The sequence below is a fragment of the Lemur catta genome, chromosome 17 (genome assembly GCF_020740605.2).
Source record: "Lemur catta isolate mLemCat1 chromosome 17, mLemCat1.pri, whole genome shotgun sequence".
Taxonomy (NCBI): Eukaryota; Metazoa; Chordata; class Mammalia; order Primates; family Lemuridae; genus Lemur; species Lemur catta.
The window spans coordinates 28,353,322-28,369,662 of NC_059144.1; the positions used below are offsets into that span (position 1 = coordinate 28,353,322).

Below are 16,341 nucleotides of genomic sequence, written 5' to 3' on the forward strand. Positions count from 1 at the left end.
CATATGGGCGTATATTGTACTATATCTCTACTTTTGAATGTGTTTACAATTTTCCATAATAAAAAAACTTTAAAAGAAGAACCTCACCAGCAGAGAAGTCTGAAAAACAGTACAGGTAAATCTAATAAGTAATATTAATCTCAGGTAGAAAATAAAAGGATCAATGAAAAAAAACTGCATGGCAGTTGATTAGAGGTAGAATGGGTTATATAGAAAATATTAATTTTCTCCTTGTATAGTATGGTCAGACAGCTATATAAATATTCTTTTATTCCTGAAGTGGGTTATTTCACTGAAAAATTAACAGTAGAGAACAAACATTTTTATAGAATACATTTAAAAAAAAATTAGGGATGCAGCTGTCCATCTCCTCCCCTCAGAACTGTGCCACGCTTTTATGTAATCCTGGAGTTCTAAATGGATGGTGGTAGGGAATTCAAATAGAGGAAACTATAGACACAGAGAACAGAAGTCACAGCTGCATTCTGAACTGAATGCTATGAATTTTTCTTTTTATGTAATCATTTGATTACTTTTCTAAGAATCCAAGGCCTCCTTCACATCCTTCCTGAAATAGTATTTTAACTTTTAATATGCAACAATCACAATGCATTCCACAGACAGTGCTGACTAAGGTTCTCTGGAGCTCAGTTTTCAAATTATCTTCCAAGTAGTTCAAAGTAAACCAAATAGAAAATCAAGAGTCTTACAGAAACATTTTCAAAGCATAAACCATTTCATTTCTAATAGGGCAGTGGTTCTTAACCTTTCTTTAGGGTTATGGAGCCCTCTGAAAATCTTTCTATAGGAAAAAACACTACATATTTTTTCAAAGGGTTTTACCATAGCTCTGAAGGCCTCTGTTAGAAACTCTTATAATACAGCATTCTCATGGATAAACAACTCTAAACTAAGTACAAATTCATCAACTCAACACTATAGGCCTCCCATGAACTGGCTAGGACTTTTCATCCTCATTCTCCACTATTTCTCTAAATACCACACTTTAGTCAAATGCATTAATTATGGTTTCCTGAGGATGCCTCTCTTTGTTCTTGATGCTTCTACTCTCTGTACATCCCAGGCTATCCCCAACCATCTGATAAAAATCTCTCCATCCTTCATGATGTGTCTCAAGCAATATGAGTTCCATGAAACCTGCCTTGAACCCACAAACCTTCCTCTTAACTTGAATGTTCTGTCCTTCTATACTTCTAATACCTTTCCCCATTTTGTATCATGATCCATTGAATACTTGTCTAATCTGGGATTCTGTGTGACACAGCAGTCAAACTGAAAATTACCGTCACAGAAGTTCTTACCCCACCCACGGTGGGTTAAATGGTATGTCCATGTCTTCACACCAGGAACCTGTGAATGTGAATTTATTTGTAAAAAAGGTCTTTGTAGATGTAACTAAGTTAAAGATCTGGAGATAGGATAATTTTGGATTATTTGGATAACTTCAAATCCAATGACAAGTATCCTTAAAAAAGAGAGAAAGAGGAAAAGGCCACATGAAAACAGAGGCAAAGACCGGAATGTGTGGAACCAGAAGCTGGAAGAAGCGAGGGAGAGTGCTCCTTGAGTCTTTGGAGGGAGCACAGCAACCCTGCTGACACCTTCATTTCAGACTTCTGGACTCCAGAACCTCCAGAGGATAAATTTCTGGTGTCTAAAGCCACCAAGTTGTGGTTGTTATGGCAACCCTAGATAAACCAAGAAACCCCCTTTGCTCCATTCTAATTGTGACAAGTCATTTTTGTTTACTTCATTTTTATTTAACAGCAAGAGATCTACCAGAGCATCAGAAGAGATTTAAAAAATGTAGATGGGGCTGGGCGCGGTGGCTCATGCCTGTAATCCTAGCACTCTGGGAGGTCGAGGCAGGAGGATTGCTTGAGCTCAGGAGTTTGAGACTAGCCTGAGCAAGAGTGAGACCCTGTCTCTACCACACAGGAAAAACAAAACAAACAAACAAAAAAAACAGCTGGATGTTGTAGCCCATACCTGTAGTGCCAGCTACCTGGGAGGCTGAGGCAGAAGGATTGCTTAGAGCCCAGGAGTTGGAGGTTGCAATGAACTACAATGACACCACTGCACTCTACCCACGGCAGCAGAGTGAAACTCTGTCTCAACAACAAAGAAAAACAAGGAAACTGAGCACTCTGCCTCACAACCCCCTCTACATATTAAAAAAAAAAAAGAAAAGAAAAGAAAAAGAAAAGGAAAAAAATGTAGATGGTTCCCAAATAACTCCTTATTCTCCAGCTATTCTCTGCAAAGGTCTCTGAACTTCCTTTATCAGTAGTCCTCCAGAGTGCCAGTGCAGGACAGCATCTGAACAATAAAGGGACTGTATTCTTGTGAAAGTTGACAAAATCAATTGTGATAGGTGGCGGGCTTTGCAGGGTAAAGGCCCAGCTTCTAAACTTTACCCTGACCCTGTGAAACTAAATAGGTTACTTCTTTGATTTTTAGTTTTATCATCCATAAACAATCCTTTGAGGGCTGTTATAAGGAGTAAATAACCAATACATGTAAAGCTACTGGCATAAAAGGTTTTTAGTATAGGTTAACTAATGTGAAAGATGATTTTCTGGGTACAATATTGCCCCAGGCTATTGATATATGGTTCTGTGATTTAAAAAAAAACCCAACTTTCTCACTGCTACAAAAATTCTTTCTGGCCTGTTTTCAGAGATAATCAAAAAGTTTAAGTAAAAACTTTTATTTAAAATTATAGCCATGCCTGATATTTCCAAGGTATTTCTGAAGAAGTTTTGCAATTTCTTTTATGCTAAAGAAAAGCAAGCAAGCCTACACCTTTGATTTCTCTTCCCACCCATTTCCTACAAACTACGTTAGCTCATAATCTGATATTTCATTACCTGCCAAAAGTTTTCATTCAGTCCAAGATGAAGAGACTATTTGGATATGTTATTTAGATTCTACTTTAAATTTATACCACTGAATATAATTTCACATGCTCAGATTTGAGAGGGAACAATAGAGATGCAGGTAGTTACAATTTTGGGGGGGGTTACCTAAATGAACTTAACAAATAAATTTAACAAACATTGCAGCACCATTTACTCTCTAAACTTGAAAAAAAAATTTTTAAGGCAACATAAAGCATACTGATATGGGACTCAACCCCACTGGAAAGACAAAAAAAGAAAATAACAAAAAATAAACAAGGAAAAAGAAAAAGAAAGAAAGAAAAAAAAAAGCATACTGATAGACAGCACTGAAGCTATTGAGAATTCAATAAACACTGTCATAAAATGAACTGAATGCTCATTATACTTAGTATGATATTTATACTCCTTTTGCTATCAATTAAACAATTATGACATTAAATTTGCTAAAGGAAATGAAGAACTGTATCTGCTACAAGCATCTAATTAGGAAAACATAAGTAACAGACAAAATGAGAGACAGATTTTAAAACAACATACATAATTAACCTTCTATAGAAGCCTATGGTTTATATAGCAGCAAGCTTTGTGACAAGATAAAAAATTTTAGTAATCCAAATAACCAAGATTTTAGAAGGAGGTAACAATGGAAAGAACAGGCAAATCTCACTTTAAGAAAAGTCAATAAATGAAAACAGGAACTTTGAAAGCAGGTAAACTGGAAGTTACTTAAAATATAAAAACATTCACTATAGTTCGTTTAGTAGTAAGCAACTCTAATATACCTAACAGCATTGAATCCATAAAAATTCAAACTGCATTAAACTTTCCCAGAGCAAATTCATAACTTAACATGAGGTTCACTTATAATGCTATCTAAAAAATGGTTTTCTTTTCCTTGCCACTGCAGGCTTGCTCCAACTCCATGGAGGGCCAGTACAACTCTCTGGTGTCAGACTATCCTTAGCGCAGATGGAGGGTGGCTTTCCCAAGTGTGGCCAACCAAAAGCAAGGCCACTGGCCAGCTACTCCTGGGCCAGCTGGCATGGAACAAAGGATCTGATTCCTACCTCCAGAGCAAAGGAGGCTCAGCCAGCTGGCTTTCAAAGGACTGCACTAGTTGGAGTGCTCACAATTCTTTTCAAACCATCTGGCATTCTTTTAGAACCCTCAATTTACCTAACACTACAATCTGAGGTCCGGATTGCTCAGATAATTGAAGGAGTCCCTACTACCTACCTAGAGAAAAGAAGAAAGAGGCAGCATTAACTGCTAAGTCAACTACTTCAAGAAACAATTTCTAAAACTAAAAACTGCTCTCAATTTTAGCTTATATTCCTATGATTATTAAACAAACTTTCAAAATAAAAACAAACATAAATAATAGGAGAATAAGCTAAAACAGAAAATTTAACAAGCAGAAAAGTTGTAAGAATCCCGTCTGAGGCCACACCGCCCTGAAGGTGCCCGATCTTGTCTGATCTGGGAAGCTAAGCAGGGTCGGGCCGGTCAGGACCTGGATGGGAGAAAAGTTGTAAGAATCCCTTAAGGCTGGCAGGACCTGACTCTCCTTACTCTGAACTTCTACAGAACCTGTCTGTACCCCTCATGTGGCCCTCAGAGTAGACTTTGTATTGCTATATATATTTTACCTTCCCAGAGAACAATGTCTTATAGCTACTTAAAAAAAAAAAATTCATTGATGACATTGGGTGTTTGCAAAGTTCCATTTCCAGAAATAAGGAAACTTAACGTGGAATAACATGAAGAAAGAACTTCATCTCTAAGCAAACCAAATAAACAAAGAACAGAACTTGGCTTGAAATAAAAATATTTTATCAAGTGATTAAAATGATTTATTAAATGACCAAACTGCAGGGAAGTGCTATCAGGTGCTCGTTTGTCAACTGTAGATCATTTTACCAATCTGCCACACAGGGTAAGCTGGGGAATAGAGAGGCAAGGAGTCTGTCTACGGCCATACTACCCCGAATATGCCTGATCTCATCCGATCTCGGAAGCTTAAGCAGGGTAGGGCCTCGTTAGTACTTGGATAGGAGAAGCAAGGAATCATAAAAAAAAAAAACAGAAAACCAAGAACAGCTGAGTCATATTCATAGCCAATATGCTCTAGGAGATATAAGTATTCTGAACAAAAATATTACAGAGACCAAGTCAGGGTCAAATACTATAAATTGGAGGAAGCTGTAATAATTATAATTATTTTTCAGGGAATTTACCCCCATGCCAAGTACTGAGTTTGGCATTTTACATTTGACCCACACAACAAACATATGAGGTAGGTACTATTATTATCTACCTTACAGATGAAGAAACAGAGAGGTTAGGAAACCTGCACAAGGTCACATGGCAAAGAACAAAAGAGCTGGAATTCAACCCCAAGCAGTCTGATGCCAGAATCCCAGTGTGAGACTGCTAATATTAAATCATACTTATGCAAGAAGGTAACGTAATGTGGGAAAAAGTCAACCATTAGTATACTCTTATTTTTTCAACTCTTCAGTGTAGCAAAAAATGGTAATTAAAAAAATGAAAATGGATTCTTTTGTTAGAAATTTTCAACTTTCCTTTTTCTGTCCATAAATATTCAACCACATGTAAGTGCTGGAGTCTCTCTGAACCTGTTCTGGTTTGGGCTGCCCAATTTGTGAATTGTTCTTTGCTCAATTAAATTCTGTTAAATTTAAACAAAAAGAAAAAAAAAAGAAATTTCGAAATGCCAGAGCTATTTTACCAGGTTAAAAATGTCACTTGTACCTTTTTTGCTATATTGAGTAGGTACTTGTGCCAGCTACTGTCCTAGAGGATAGCAGCAAATAGGACAGTAAGTTCTCTGCCTCTCTGGAGCTGACCTTCCAGTGGGGATAACAGACAAAAAAAAAAAAGGTAGTCAACAACAGAATTTCAGAGAATGATACATATCCTAGAGGAGGTAGGGAGGAACCATTTAACCATACAGGTAAACAGAGGGGATAGAGGAAGGTTGGGGGAAAGTTGTTTGCTAAATTTTTTATTCTGTTTTTAAAGATGGGCAAAATCAGAGCATGTGTGTAGGATGACATGGACAGTCCCCTGGAGAGTTGCTAATGATGCAAGAGAGAGGGCACAAATGCAGGAGCCATGAGGTATGAGGGGCTATGAGGAGGAATATGGTAGGGAGGAGAGTTGGCCTCTGAGAGGAGAAAGACAAAAAACATGAGTCCTGGGCAGATTTTTAGATTTGGTTAGGGGAATATGAGGAGTTTCTGTCTGATATCTTCTAAACCCTCAATGAGGGTACATCTGAGTGGGAGGGGTGGGCTGCTGACGAGTTTAAGGAGTGGGGAGAAGTTGTGGAATAGTTACAGGCAGAAAGATCTTATTAGGAGTCAGTGGTAGCTTTGCTGGGTGGTGCTGAGTGTCCATTCCAGATTTTTGGTCATGAATCTGAAGTTCTCTAATAATATTCAGCCACTCAGGTACACTCATGCAAAAGCTACATGAATGATAAGGCAGCTGTAAATATAAAAATATTTTTTTTAATTAAAAAATTTTAAATTTAAAAATTTTAAAAGAGCACTTAAAGGATGTTTTAAAAATATGTATCTAAGAGATAAACACAAAACACTTGACTATGTGCAATCAAGCCATGGTCTACACAGCTCCATTTGTCTCTATCTTCTCATCACAGAAATTCTTGCAAACAATGTATCTGTCATATTTAGCAATGACATATTTAATCATGAAGCTTAAAGATAGTTTCTTTTGGGTCATGAATGGTTCTGTCATTTCCTACGGTGAATTTTTTTTAAAAACACACCTGATAACATTTACATTGATTCTAAAGGTGATTTCATTTCACTGCTTGAAGAAACTCTCTCTGCTGTTAACTGATATTTTCATTGATGATTACATTTAAAAGTAAAAAACAAAACTTAACTACACCCCCCCCCCATGAATACACACACCTTTAGTGCTTAATCTGAAAATGCCTGAACAGCTGTTTGTCACAAAGCCAATGGGAAGGTATATGCTAACCTGATGGCTCTGGGCATCTAGCAGCACCAGGTGCATGCTGTTGGTCATCCAGCTGTGCTCCTAAACCACAATGCTGGCTCAAGACTTAAAACATTCTGGGGAGAATTCATGTTTACACAGGTTCAAGGGGAGGAAACAAAGACCCTCACCTCTTGATGGAGGCACAAAGACTAGCGTATTGGGTAAGATAGGGATGTGTGTGTGTGTGTGTGTGTGTGTGTGTGTGTACACACATTATACATATATGTATAGACATTTTTGAGAAATACAATCTGTCCCACAAGCAGAAGGAAAAAAAAGACCTATACCAACGTACATCATGAAATGTCAGGAACACCAGGGATAAACTGAAGATCCTAAAATCTTCCAATGTGAAAGAAAAAAGGGAATGGGGATTAGAATGGCATTGGACGTCTCAATAGTAACAATAGTAATGAAACAATGCCTTCAAAATAGGAACATTAATTTCAATCTAGAACTCAACACCAAACTAAACTGCCATTCAAGTATGAGGGCAAAATGAAGGCATTTCCAGATATATAACTTCTGAATTCAGGAAGGAATTTCAGACTTTGTAGGTACCCTTTCTCAGAAAGCTACTAAAGAATAAGACAGACAGAGGATCCAGGAAATAGAAGATCCACCACAGGAGGAAGGCAGAGGGAATTCCCAAGATGATGTCAAGGGGAAGTCTCAGGATGACGGCTGTGCAGTAGTTCAGAGAGCAAAGCAACCCAGACTGGGGGAGGAGAGGGAGGGCTCCAGCAGAACTATCTTCTGGGAAAAAGATATGAAACTGAGAGATTACCTGAAAACACTGAAAGATTATCAGTTCTGTCATAGAGTTTGAAGATTAATTAGTGACTAATACAATGAAAACTCAGCAAATGGAAAATAAAAGAGGCAATTATCTAATTCAGGAAAAACAAAAGTTGCACAAGTAGGAAATATGGTAATAGTACCCTATATGGCTCATCTGTGAATAACAGATACACTGTCACAGTCACATAAATACTGAATACTGACTTAACTGGGAACTGTACACTATAGGTATGAGTGGGGGATGGAAGGATGGTTGTGTGGGACAGTCCTCAACTTTCAACACGGACATTCACAGATGATAGCCAAAGGTAAAAAAAAAAACAAAAAACCAAATAGCAGTATAAACATTAAAAATGAAATAAATATAAAGAAATACCAGAGGGAACTGCTAAGAGTTGCAGTGGTTGAACAATATAAAACTGCTAATTTTTGATTATTTCCCAATCTAAAAAATGACAATTTCACATGGCTCAAGCTAATACATTATATTATTACTACTGATTTTAGAATAAACTACCATTTGAAACGGAAAACAATTATTCATAGAGAATGTTCAATGGAAAAAAACACTTACTTGCCGTTATCAGACATTGTTGGGAAGATAATAGATCCCAGTTTTGGTTAACAAACTGTTACTATACATGCTCTTACCATCACTAACATAACAATATTAGTATTCTAATGAATGTAAATAACATATTTACTAATAAAACGGCACTTAATATAATTTCATCTGTTTTGATAATATAAAAATTATTTTAGAATTTTTCTACAGAAATGCTAAACTATGAGTTGGTAAAGACTTTGATTAACAGAATGCTGAACAACAAGGCCAGGCCGTATTTAGGTTCCTTTGTTGATACAAAAAATAGCTAAGTCACTCTTGCAAAATTAAAGTTCCATGAAATTGCAGTACTATGCAAGCCTCTTTCAGTGATAATTCCGGTTATACTACTGTTTATCTAAGACTTCCCCTTATGATTTAAGAGTACTCCTAAAAAAAAGTCTTACGCAGTCAAGACAGGCAGTTATAAATACATTGGGTTGCGTCAATATTAGTCATCCTAGTTAATAAAGCTCTCGTTTTTAAGTTAACTAACTTAAATTAACTGATAATAAAAATTTAAATCAGATATCATAAAATCAAAACTTCTCCAACTGAAAAATCAACTTTTATTGATTTTAACTCTTACAAAAAAAATTTCAACATAACATAAAAGAATTTTACCAAGAATAATGGATCCTGAGTCAACCAATGGATAATTCCTCCTTCAAATTAAAAGCAAATGTTTCAAACAGACGGAGTATACATAAACAGATGCTATGAAAAATTGCTTAGTTTACACTTCATTTTGCACTGAAAACTACTAGGAATTAAAATACTTGTGATTAAAAAATAATCTTAAAGAGAATCTTAAGGAAAATAGAACCCATCCAATCATTCATATCATCCAATATAAATGCCTCAATTTTTTTTTATCACCACTATTTTGAATCACAATATTATAACCCAGGTGCAGTGGCTTACGCCTATAATCTCAGCACTTTGGGAGGCCGAGGCAGGAGGACTGTTTGAGGCCAGTAGTTCAAGACCAGCTTGGGCAACATAGTGAGAGCCTGTCTCTATAAAAAATTGGCCAGGTGTGGTGGCATGCACTTGTAGTCCCAGGTACTCTGGAGGCTGAGGCCAGTGTATTGCTTAAGCCCAGGATTTCAAGACTGCAGTGAGCTAAGATTGCACCACTGCACTCCAGCCTGCACAACAGAGAGAGACCTTGTTTCAAAATAAATAATAAATGAAAATAAATAAAAATATCTAACGTGTGTTTTCTGTAACTGAGTTTAGCTAATTTCCCATCACTGTGCAAAATTATAATGGCAAAAAAACCCTGAAAATCATCATGCAACCAGAATAACAACTATCTTCTAAAATGTATACAATCTGATTTAAAAACAAAATAGCAAGGAAAAGCTGCTACTATCACAATAGCCTCTTTTTAATTGGTCTACGAAAGCCATAACTCCTCCTAGTTTTACCAAGACAACAAAGTCAAGCCAACAGAGACAAAGTCTGTGGGAACCTACAGAGCTTCCTTCTCTCTCTGAGGATGAGGACAATGAAAAAAGGTGTTCTGTTTTCCAGTAGTCCTGTAAGAGGAGCCATTGAGCTGAGCTGTACAACCAGACAACAGAACACAGGAAAATTCAGATCAAAGCAAGGATGCATGCCAGGGTAATATGCAATAAAACCCTCTGCCAGAGCATTAAGGGGGGAAAAAAAAAGGAGGCGGAGAGAACCTGCTGGACCACCTTCTTACTAACACAGCAAGGCAGGAAGAAACAAAATCTGCCTATATTGAGAAGCAGAGAAAAGTGTCCTACATGCTCTGGAGTATGCCTATAGTCATGTATATGAGCATGTAGACATAGCAATGAAGTAAACCCAGAAAGCAGTGTCCTGTATGTTGGTGTATTCCCATGTACATAGATATGAGAATATTACCATTAACTAAACCCCCCAAAAGCAAGTGTTCTAGATATACAGATAGGAGAATGTAGACATACATTTTCAATTAACAAAAACCACTGATTTACAATGAGAAACAAGCTGTTTGAAATAACATCACAGACAGAATTGGGCAAAGGTGAAGTCACTGATTTACAATGAGAAACAAGCTGTTCGAAATATCACAGACAAAATTGGGTAAAGGTGTGAAGTTATATGTTTCCCCCACACCCTTTTTCCTTACACCCTTTTTGATGATCTTTGATTCTCTCATTTCATAGATGTCACACATACACACGCACACACCCCATCAGGTCTCTGGAAACAAAGGAGGGTCCTTAATTCTCCTGCCTGTGAAAGCACACACGCCCCCTGCCCACACACGATGACTTTCATTAATGAGTAAGCCCAGGCGAGAGGTCTCAACCCAGACCACTGCCATGCACACTGTGACAACCGGGCACGAGACAAGCGCCACAAAGAAAGGGGAGGAGTGGACCGGGACGAGGAAAACACTGCCACACCACGTCCCCCAAGGCGCGTTCCCACCGCCAATACCAAGGCAGCCGTCCTCGCCATCCTGGCTCATCCCTGCCGCCTCCCACGCCCGGAGACCCGACGCCAGAGCTCGGGTGAGCTCGGTGTGCAAGGGGCCACGAGCCTTCCCTCCGTGACCTCCCGGTGACAGCCCCGCGCCGCCCTTTGTGCAGGACTCACCCTCCGGCCCCGGGGCCGCGCCCGACCCTCCTCCGCGTCCGTCCGCCGTCTGGGGCGGCTGTCTCACCCCTCTGCCCCCCGCCGGGCCCGCCGAGGCGCCCGGGGAGTGTGTGGGGGAGGCCGGCGCGGGCCCGTGGTCTCCTCAGCATCCCAGCCCCGGACCCCCTCGCCCCGTCCGCCAAGCCCCAGTCCGGGGGCGATGGCCCTCGGCGCCCCTGCCCTTGCTCGCTCACTTACTCGTGCGCGCCGGCGGCAGCGGCAGGCATGGGGGACGGTCAGTGCTGGGCGGCGGGCTGCGGGCAGGCGGTGGGCTGCGGGCAGGCGGTAGGCTGCGGGCGGCCAGCGTCCATCCGGACCGAGCGCGACTGAGGTGGCGGCAGCAGACTGCGCGCGGCGGCCTCGGGCGGGGGGCGGGCCTGGCGGGGGAGGGGCGGGCGCCGCGCCTCTCATTCATGCAGCGGGGGCGGGGTGAGGGACCCGGATGCCCGGGGAGCGCCCCCCCCGCCCACCTCGCTGAGGGCGCGGTGGCTTCAGAATCTGCAGTGCGCAGGCGCGGCGCTCTGTGCTCAGGCCCGGCCCCGCCCCGTTCCCTGGCGCTGTCTCACCGGCGGAGCTGCGCCACAGAGGCCTTCTCCATCGGCTGTTTAGTATTTTTGCATGCCCTACAGGCATTTTTAAAAGTGAAAGCTTGAGGAGTTGATTCCACTCTTACCCCACCCCCCCCCAAAAAATCTGGAACGTCATATCTTTCCTGGAATCCAGCCTGACAGGTCCCGGGATGGGGGGTGGGGTGCCCGTTAGTTTGATGGGGAGCCAGTGCACACCGCCCTCTCCTCCATCTGCCCCTCCTGCTGCCGCACAGGTCCTCTCAGCTGAGAGCTGGAACTGCGGTGGTGGATGAGACCCAGGCTGTGCACAGACCGTGGAAAGACTTGTGTGCAAGAAGCAGTGCCTTCCTTTATTTAGTTACGTCTACCTAGTCTTCTCAGCCTCCAGCTCCCATTCTGCAGGGCAGGCAAGAAATTGGCCTCGTTTCAACATATGAATTTTGGGGGAAAAAATTAATAAATAAAAAGAAATTAACCTCGGATTTTAGGGGACTCAGCCCTTCTTGTAATACCAAGGCCCAGGGTCTAATGCGGCTCCAGGGATCTGGGCCACCCTCTCTTGTCTTTAGCAGGCAGCGTATTCTGCACAGACACCCTGCCCCTGGGCTCTGCCACGCTGGGGCATGGAAATCTTGGGAGATGCTGGGAGCCTGCAGCAGGCCTCACAGCCGAGTGTGGGGGCACCGCAGCTCAGGGCTTGCCCAAACGATTGCCCCCTTTCCCTCAGTCTCCATGTCCCCCTCAGAGGTTCTCTTTCCTTCTCTTCCTCTCCCGGTCTGCTCACATAAACCGTGAACAGCTCAGTGGCTTAACTTTGGGAAGCAAAAATCATCACGGAAAGTGCCTGCAGGCACTTTGCTTCTGCGTTGGCAAACCATAAACCACAAGGCGAGGGGTTAGTAAAGAGGGAAACATCAGTGAACATCTCAAGAAATGACCTGCCACCCAATAGTCACAGTTCCCCAAGGTGAGAGACGGGTGGAAGCATGTGCTCGGGACAATGTGGCAAAAGGAAGGGAGTGGGAGACTGCTTCCTGTAGAGCTGCCTGCCCTAGGGGCTGTGGGCCCACATCCTCCCCGCCACTCAAGCCAGGGAGCTGGGAGAACCCAGCTCTCTTGCTCTCAATCGTAGCAGTTACCAGGAGGGTCATTGCAACTCAGCTTGGCTCATACCTCTGTCTGTCTGAATCAGGCCTCTGCATCTCTCCCCTGGGCTCTTGCAGAAGGCTCTATCCATTCTCGTTCAAATCCATTCTCAGGACAATCTGCCCAAGTTTCCATCTTTTTCTCTTTCCGTTCCCCATCTGGCACCTTGACCCTTATTTTCCAGCCATTTACAGAATAGCAATATGGTGTTTCACCCCCGGTGACTGTTTCCTACTGTTCCCTCCACTAGGAAAGCAACATTTATCTAGCCACATGCAAAAGCCACTTTTTCCTTTAAAAATCCACAGAGGCTTTTCAGGGCAGCAAAGGTACTCTATATGATACAGTAATGGTGGATACAACATGTCATTATACATTTGTCCAAACCCATAGAATGTACCACACCAAGAGTGAACCCTAACATAAACAATAGACTTTGGGTGATACTGACGTGTCAGTGCAGGTCCATCAATTGTAACAAATGTACCACTCTGGTGGGGAATGTTGATAATTGGGGACCCATGCATTTGTGGAGACAGGGCATATATGTACCTACCTCTGTACCTACCTCTCAGTTTTGCTGGGAACCTAAAACTGCTCTAAAAATTAAAGCATTAGGAAAAGTCGCTTTTTTATAGTCTTCCTTCCTGCCCTCACTTACTGACAGACTTTCCTTTGGAATCCCTACCTGTGATCTGTACCCACTTCTCTCTCAGCACTAGGTACCTGTCAAGGTGACTACTCATTTGCATGTTTTCCTCTCTGCCAGAACGTGAGCCCTTCAGCAGCAGGATTGATGTCTCCTCAGCACCTAGCATGTGATGGGTGCACAGTGGATATGCAATGACCATTGGTGGAGGTGATGCTTGCCAGGGAGGCTCCATGGGGAAAGAAAGGCTGAGCTCCTGTTCTTTCTCCTTCTTGTGGTTTCCTTCCCCATCACCCCACCCCTGTGTTTGGAAACCTGTTTTGTTGTTTGTTTAGAAAGCTTAGCTAGTAATTCACTGGCCCAAACAGACTGTAGGGTAGAGGGTGGAGTGGCTCCAGCTTCATGTCCTTCGTCCTCGTGAAAATTAAGAGAGAGAGGGAGGGAGAGGGAGATCCATTTTATTAAAATTTTGTTGAGGCATCAGCTGGCCCAATTGCCTTTTGAGGTCTGGGGGAAAGTCTCCCCTTGAGACTGGACTGGTGGAACCTGGCCTCACAGTTTCTGCAACATATAGCAGGATCCTGCCTTTCTCTCCCCAGTAATGGGTTGTCCCTTATCCCCCTTGGGGAAGAGATCAGAGTTTTGGGCCTCCTGTTGTCTCCAGCTGGATATTCACCTGCTGGTCCATAATCGTCTTTGCTTAGTGATGCAACAAGGTCTACATACCCCGGACCACTCCCACACCCCTTCTCCAGGCAAAATGCGTGTGGTGGGAAGGTGTGGGTAGGCACTTCTTTCTCTGGAGGGTTTAGGTGGGTACTCCAAAACAGCAGGCAGCCAGGACTTGGAGTGGTGGCTTTCCCAACTAGCATGTTCCCTTGTTCCACATGATGGGCAGGGGTGGGGTGGGGAAGAAGTCACTGTTTAGGGCTTCAGAGGATGTCCCATGATATCCCTCTTTCTCTTTGTCCTCCCTTATCCTGTCTCCCCTCATCTCCTTCCTACATTATACCTCCTTTAAAACATTTCCTCACCCCTAACCGTCTCAGAAAACTCTGCCCCTACCCATATGGTCAGAAGTCCTTCAAGAATCCTCCTGGAAAAGAAATCACACCTAATTTTAAATCAAATGTCTGTAACTACTTTTGGAACGGCAGTTTTCTAGATGGTAACTATAGTAGGAACAAAGGCGGGTTTTAGTCATCTTTGGATCTGGCCCTCAATACAAGTTTGTTGAATGATTGCTTGACTGGTGAAGGCAAAATCAATCTTTCAAACAGAAGCTAGAAATCAAGGGTTACCCACAGCCCAACCCCTCTGCCCATCCTCCCCACTTGCTGGGGCCTGCCCATGCGTTCTGTTGAAAGATGGGCCCTTACCAGAAGAAACATCCCTTTTGCCTGTCAATCACTTGACAGCTTAATTATTCAGGGTTCTAAATGACCCCTCTAAGGGTTGGCCACACAATGCTTTAAGCCCTTGGACTGGGCCCATGGAGGAGAGCCACCATAACTGTGAGAGCAGGAGGTGTTCCCTGAGCCCCTTCATCCAGGAATTCCAAGGGGACGCCTCCTACCTAGATCCTTCCACATGGCCCTCCCTCCTCACTGCCCATGTGCACCTCTCGCTGGAGTAAGACCCTGCCCATGGAGGGGTGGGATTGCTTCCCAATGTAGGATGTGAAACAGCAAGAGCGGGGGAGGAAGCATAGGTTCCTTTGTGCACAGTTCGTTTGGCCTGGCCATGTGTCCACCCACGGCCAACGAAGGAGGTGGGAGCCAGGGATTCTGTTCCCTAGCCACCAGCAAGCCACGTTGCCTTGCTGGCACACACAGGCCTGATCACACAGAGCTCCTGAAAATATAAATGTGCTGAGGATTCCGTGTGGGAGTTTCCTAGCTGGGATCAGCTGCAGACATAGGAGAGCGGAGGCACAGTTTCCCAGGGGCGGTAACAACCTGCACAGAGTCACTTTTGGATTGGAGGACACCCATCTCAGGGTGGATTTTCCCAAGAGCAGACCCTGAGACAAGGATTGGATGTAGGTGATTTACTTGGGAGGTGATCCCAGGAAGTAGGAGTGAAGATATGGGGAAAGCAAGACATGGAAGGGAGAGCAAGCAATACTAAGGTGTGTTGATGGGTCAGTTACTGCCATGGGCAACTGGGGCTCAGTCCCACTGTGAAGCCACTGAGAAACCTTGTGGAACAGCCTTCAGTGTTGTCTTCCTGGATACTGAAGAGGCTGGAGTATTTACCCACTGACTTCAATCTCCCCATCAGGGAACTTTCAAGTTACATCTATGCAGCAAAGCAAGCTGTCCAGCTCAGCTCCTCAGCTGTGGTTACACTGCTGCCGCCACTGCCACCACCATTAGAGCACTACCATCATCACGATTTCTGCCTCTCCAATTTCTCCTACCCCAGTGTGTCACTGCCTTTTCTCTCTGCTGGGTTCTCTTAGGTCTGAGCTTGAAAGAGGAAGAAGTGTAGTGGGATGATATCATTGCTAAAAACTTGTTCTAGGAAAAAGGATCTATGGTAGTTTTCTTCTTCCTCCATTTCAACCTATCCAGTCTACCCAAATAGCTCTCAATCACCATCACCTCGTCCCAAAGCAAGAGGCAGGAAAGAGGGACAGGGCAAGAAAGTGGGCAGGCTTTCTGGAATGACTTCTGTCATCACAGAGTCATAGATGCAGAGCTGGAAGAGACGAACTGTCCCATTAGGATGAGGACACTGTACAGAGAAGGAGAATCAGCATCTTTTGCTTCTCCTACTGCTGCAGCACCTCCTCCAGGCAGGCTTCCCTGGTTTATCTTGGCTTCCTAGCCTTCCAACCTATATCATCACAATCTGGACTCAGCCTTTTATGCTTTCAAAGGCTGGCCCAGGCCGTGACTCAGGGAAAAAGCTTGGACTCTATAGGGGAGC

At 43.0% G+C, this 16,341-nt stretch overlaps 1 protein-coding gene across 2 annotated transcripts in view; it reads right to left on the reverse strand.

The window, feature by feature from the left end:
• Positions 1-11,320, reverse strand: part of RNF24 (ring finger protein 24) — a 64,480-nt gene extending 53,160 nt beyond the window's left edge. Inside the window, exon 1 of one of the 2 annotated variants that reach the window (XM_045529034.1) lies at positions 11,242-11,320. In XM_045529034.1, coding sequence (XP_045384990.1) covers positions 11,242-11,270 — 29 coding nt within the window. In that variant the 5' untranslated portion in view covers positions 11,271-11,320. The remainder of the gene's footprint in view (positions 1-11,241) is intronic. The other variant, XM_045529033.1, reaches the window with a different exon arrangement.
• Positions 11,321-16,341: the final 5,021 nt, after the last annotated feature.